Source organism: Saccopteryx leptura, chromosome 9 (genome assembly GCF_036850995.1).
Source record: "Saccopteryx leptura isolate mSacLep1 chromosome 9, mSacLep1_pri_phased_curated, whole genome shotgun sequence".
NCBI classification, from domain to species: Eukaryota; Metazoa; Chordata; class Mammalia; order Chiroptera; family Emballonuridae; genus Saccopteryx; species Saccopteryx leptura.
Genome location: NC_089511.1, coordinates 18,329,465 through 18,334,692, shown reverse-complemented (window position 1 = coordinate 18,334,692; position 5,228 = coordinate 18,329,465). Strand labels below are relative to the sequence as shown.

Sequence of the window (5,228 nt, the reverse complement as noted above, 5' to 3'; positions counted from 1 at the left end):
CCTCCTGCTGCCCAGGCTCTGTTTCCCCTGGCGCCAAGGGAAGAAGGCGGAACTGAACTCAGGCCCAGAGCCGGCTCCAGTTCCAAGGCTTTGCCCCTTTCCCGCAATCTCTGGCCATCCCCATTGGCCAGTCTGTCCCACCCACTGGCCCCAGGGCCCCTCCCACCCCCACTCCAGATAAGGCGAGCCCAAGACTGCTTCACTGGGCAATAGGCACCAGGGCTGGAATGGGGCTGCCCGGCTCCCCATGGCAGTGGGTGCTGCTGCTGCTGCTGCTCCCCCCTGTCACCCCCTTCTGGCTCCTCAATGTGCTGTTCCCCCCGCAAACCACGCCCAAGGCTGAGCTCAGTAACCACACACGGCCCGTCATCCTCGGTAAGCCCCCACCAGGCCCCTGATGCACCAGGCCAGACCTTGGGGAGCCTGGGCCCCAGCCCCTGGCAGTCAACCCTGCCAAAGTCCTTCTGCCCCTGCATTAGTCCTGATACCCACCTCAGTGTTCGGAGAGGCCAAAGGCTTGTCCTACAGAGAAGTCAACCTCTTAACCTCTTCCCCTCCTACCACACCATTCCCATGTCTCTTAAGTTATCTACCCCAGGTGGGTGGAGTGGGGGGCGGTTATGTGTGTGCCTGAGGGCTTGACTAGGGCATTACAAGCTGTGGTCAGCTGCAGCCACTGGACCCTGGGCCAAGCCCCACCACTCCTTCCTCAGCCCCTACCCTATCAAGGATAAGATGCTAAGCTCAGGAGAGCCGGAAAGGCCCATCAAGGCCTGCCCCCTACTGCTAGGCCCAGCTCTCCCCCAACCCATACCTATTTGTTCTTACCGTGGACTTCGGCAGTAATAGAGAGCCAGGCTAGGTGTTTGCTTTGTGAGGGCAGAGGGCAGTGGCCTTGGCCTCTGCACTTTTCCTGCCTATGGGGAGTCTGGGCTTTGCACTGCTGGGGGTACAGGTTGTGGGGGGTGATTAGAAAGAGGATGTGTTCTTAGTCCCTAGGGGGTGAGGGTGTGGGAGATGAAAGCTGGTCACTGCGGTGGGGTGGAGGGGTTAGGCTGGGATAGGGATCCCGGGGAAATCCGAGGAATCCAGAGTGAAGGCTAGTGCCTGCAGTGCCTGGCTGCCTGGGGAATCAGCTGGAAGCCAAGCTGGATAAACCAGATGTGGTGAACTGGATGTGCTACCGCAAAACAGAGGACTTCTTCACCATCTGGCTGGATCTCAATATGTTCCTACCCCTTGGGGTAGACTGCTGGATTGATAACACCAGGTATATGCCATCCCATCTGCCCCAGATCCCTCACCCTGCCCTTTGGTTGCTGGCCTGCTAAATGTCCCATTTCCCCCAGGGTTGTCTACAACCGTAGCTCTGGGCGTGTGTCAAACGCCCCTGGTGTACAGATCCGTGTCCCTGGCTTTGGCAAGACCTTCTCTGTTGAGTACCTTGACAAAAACAAGCTGGCAGGTGTGTGTACTGGGGGGAAGGCTGGGGCTCCAGGCTGTGGTGGGCCTGCAGGAGCCATGGCCAGAGTCCCAGTGCGGCTGTCTCCCTACAGGTTACATGCACACCCTGGTGCAGAATCTGGTCAACAATGGATATGTGCGAGATGAGACGGTGCGGGCCGCCCCTTATGACTGGCGGCTGGAGCCCAGTGAGTGTCTCTGCGGGATGATGGGTTCAGGGCAGGGCAGGTGGCCCCTAACCCCCACTGCCCTGACTCCATCCATACCCCCCTCTGCCCCACAGGCCAGCAAGAGGAGTACTACCAGAAGCTCTCCGGGCTGGTGGAAGAGATGTATAATACTTATGGAAAGCCCGTATTCCTCATTGGGCACAGTCTTGGCTGCCTTCACCTGCTTTATTTCTTGCTGCGCCAGCCCCAGTCTTGGAAGGATCGCTTTATTGATGGCTTCATCTCTCTTGGGGCTCCATGGGGTGGCTCTATCAAGCCCTTGCTGATCTTGGCCTCAGGTGAGAGAACCTCTGATCACCTGCATCCTGTGGGGGGATTGAGAGGTGTAATGAAACTGATCGCGGGCCTGCCCTCACTCCCACTTCTGCTCCCAGTGCCAGGCTGGAAGTACTGTCTACCACCCCTGAGGCATAGTTCCTGTCACTCACTACTAATGGCCTGGACCATTAGAGTGGCTCCTGCCAGAATCTGTCTTAGTGATGACAAAGGGAAAATTTAACAGAGGGAAGTGAACCGGAGCAGTCTGACTGCCACAGGTTCTTCCTGTGGCCTCAGGTTCTACCCAGCCAGCTTTCAGCTACCTTCTGCTCCCAGAAGCCCCTTTGCACGGGGATCTGCCCTACTGAAGAGAGATTTACCAAAGCCAGGGCTGGACTCTAGGAGCCCCTCCTACCCTTCCCTGAGGAATGGCATAGCTAACACCTGTGGAACACCCACTGCCTACTGGGCCCAGGCAACCTTGGTCTTCCTTTAGGGGCTCATGGTCAGGTGAGGGGAACCCTCCTCAGACTTCATCAGTTAGTGTCAAATAAAACACGGTCTCATTTCACCCTACCTGGAACACAGCTCTGACCCTGTGCAGCAGACTGCAGACATGTGCCTAAGAACTGCCTGCAGCATCTCCCCACCTTTCGCACACATACATCCATCCTCAGGAAAACCTCCCCTGCCCTCCTGAGGTTCTGCAGCTCTGCCTCATACAGCATCAGGGCTTCTCGTTTAATAAGCACACATTAAGCACCTGCTAGGCTTGCTCTAGTCCAGGGGTAGTCAACTTTTTATACCTACCGCCCACTTTTGTATCTCTGTTAGTAGTAAAATTTTCTAACTGCCCACTGGTTCCACAATAATGGTGATTTATAAAGTAGGGAAGTAACTTTACTTTATAAAATTTATAAAGCAGTTACAGCAAGTTAAAGCATATAATAATAGTTACTTTCCCAGTACTTTATATCAGATTTTCACTAAGTTTGGCAGAATAAATCTTTATAAAACAACTTACTATAGTTAAATCTATCTTTTTATTTATACTTTGGTTGCTCTGCTACCACCCACCACGAAAGCTGGAATGCTCACTAGTGGGCGGTAGGGACCAGGTTGACTACCACTGCTCGTCTGTCATGGAGTCATTGGATTAGGCTGGGAGAAAATTTGAGCATACTGTTGAACTTGGGCTCAGCAACAAGTTGTGGGCTGGGAGACAGCCAGGCCTGCGTCCTGTCTACCTTGCTCCATGTCCACAGGTGACAACCAGGGCATCCCGATCATGTCCAGCATCAGGCTGAAACAGAAGCAACGCATAACGACAACGTCCCCCTGGATGTTTCCCTCCAATCTGGTGTGGCCTGAGGACCATGTGTTCATCTCCACACCCAGCTTCAACTACACAGGCCGTGACTTCCAGCGCTTCTTTGCAGACCTGTACTTTGAGGAAGGCTGGTACATGTGGCTACAGTCACGTGATCTGCTGGCAGGCTTCCCAGCACCTGGTGTCGAAGTATACTGTCTGTATGGCATGGGTCTGCCCACACCCCGCACCTACATTTTTGACCACGGCTTCCCCTACACAGACCCTGTGGATATGCTCTATGAAGATGGCGATGACACTGTGGCTACACGCAGCAGTGATCTCTGTGCCCAGTGGAAGGACCTCCAGCCACAGCCTGTGCACGTGCTGCCTCTGAATGGGACACAGCACCTCAACATGGTCTTCAGCAACCAGACACTAGAGCACATCAATGACATCCTGCTGGGTACCTACCGACATAGCACCTCTGAACCTCTAGCTGCCAGCCCAGGGCCCCTGCCCCATGAATAAAGACCATACTTTGCTTCTGTAAGCCTTGCTATGTGTTTGGGTTGAGAGGGAGGCATCAGGATTCACACACCAGGATTCATTCATCAGCAGTTGCAGGCCTGGTGCTTTGTGGAGTATAGGGCAAGATGGGCTTTGTTAAAACCCCATTGAACTAGGGGATTGAACTAGGTACCCTGAGAAGTATAGCTTCCCATTCTCCTGCTTGAGCTTTTAAGGCAGTGCCTGCCTCTGCTCTGGGCATGGGGACTGGGGGCAGCTGCATACACAGCTGTGGGATGGGGGCATCTGGAGCCAAGGGTTCAGGATGAGGAAGATCTGAGCTGTCCTTCCCACCTTCTAAAAGGGCAGGTGAGACCCCCACCACACACTCTAGACAGGGAGTGCTAGGTGGGTGAAAGAAATACAAGAGATTAGAATCTGGGGGAGTGACAACCACTAATCAGATCATTCCACTAATGAAGGTTTAATTATTTTGACAGAGGCTGAGTCAGAGAGAGGGACAGATTGGGACAGGAAGGGTGAGATGAGAAGCATCAATTCTTCGTTGTGGCACCTTAGTTGTTCATTGATTGCTTTCTCATATGTGCCTTGACCGGGGGGTGCTACAGCAGAGCAAGTGACCCCTTGCTCAAGCCAGTGACCATGGGGTCATGTCTATGATCCCACGCTCAAGCCGGTGACCTCTGTGTCCCAATCCGACGCTCTATCCACTGCACCACTGCCTGGTCAGGCAAGAAGGTTTAGTTATTAATGGAGATAACTAGTCTGAGAAAAGTTTAGGGAGCACAAGAGGCTGAGTGCTGTAGGTTAGGAAAGGCTTCCCAGAGGAAGTGGTGCCTCCACTGAGATCAGATGCATAAGGGTAACATGGGCCCTTGTAAAGACTTGTGTTTGAGCAGAAGAGCAGTTGCAGCTGCTGAAGGGTTTAACCAGGGAGGGTGTACGATTTCTTTTCTGCAGGACAGAGCTGTAGGGGAAGGGGGACCAGGAAGTATGGGGAAACCAGGGAGGCCGGTGCAATAGCTAGGAGGATGCTAGCTGAGAACAAGGCAGTAGACAGGCAAAAGATGTGAATAAAGGGCCATCTGGGAGATGAAATAAGGCTTGGCCATGGGTAGAAGCCAGCATACCTCTAAACCACTAGATGGACAGCCACCAGGCACCTCTTGAGGAAAGAGCACCTGAGATAGAGAAGATGAAAGGAAAAAGCAGTGTCACCATCATCATGCAGAGAATTGAGCCTCCATGTTGAGATTTCCAGGGTAGGCGGCAAAGGAACAAAAGACAGGCATGAATTGGGTGGAGAGTGACAAAGGACAAAAGCCCATGCCTGATGCTGTGGGGAGACCTGTAATAATGCAAACAGGAGCCTGGCAAAAGGTCCAACAGCCTTATAGGGTGTGGGGATTTGAGATTACAGTTGGGATCAGAGGCAG

General features: G+C 53.5%; 1 protein-coding gene and 1 long non-coding RNA gene across 2 annotated transcripts; one reads left to right on the top strand and one right to left on the bottom strand.

Annotated features, from left to right (window-relative positions):
- The first annotated feature begins 185 nt into the window (after positions 1-185).
- LCAT (lecithin-cholesterol acyltransferase) lies at positions 186-3,814 on the top strand. The gene is made up of 6 exons (XM_066349872.1): positions 186-375; positions 1,114-1,270; positions 1,350-1,465; positions 1,557-1,652; positions 1,748-1,972; positions 3,218-3,814. Exons 1-6 carry the CDS (start codon positions 228-230, stop codon positions 3,790-3,792), a joined length of 1,317 nt encoding a protein of 438 aa, XP_066205969.1. The 5' UTR covers positions 186-227; the 3' UTR covers positions 3,793-3,814.
- On the bottom strand, positions 1,846-4,969 carry LOC136381312 (uncharacterized). Its single transcript, XR_010747052.1, has 2 exons — positions 4,923-4,969; positions 1,846-1,999 (listed from the first exon to the last, which is right to left on the bottom strand). It is a non-coding gene; the product is annotated as an uncharacterized lncRNA (long non-coding RNA).
- Between the last annotated feature and the right edge of the window lie 259 nt (positions 4,970-5,228).

Coding starts and splice junctions, on each gene's coding strand:
- LCAT (XM_066349872.1), top strand. CDS start 228: ATGGGGCTGCCCGGCTCCCCATGGCAGTGGGTGCTGCTGCTGCTGCTG. Junction 376..1,113: donor CACACGGCCCGTCATCCTCG/GTAAGCCCCCAC, acceptor TAGTGCCTGCAG/TGCCTGGCTGCCTGGGGAAT. Junction 1,653..1,747: donor TGACTGGCGGCTGGAGCCCA/GTGAGTGTCTCT, acceptor TCTGCCCCACAG/GCCAGCAAGAGGAGTACTAC.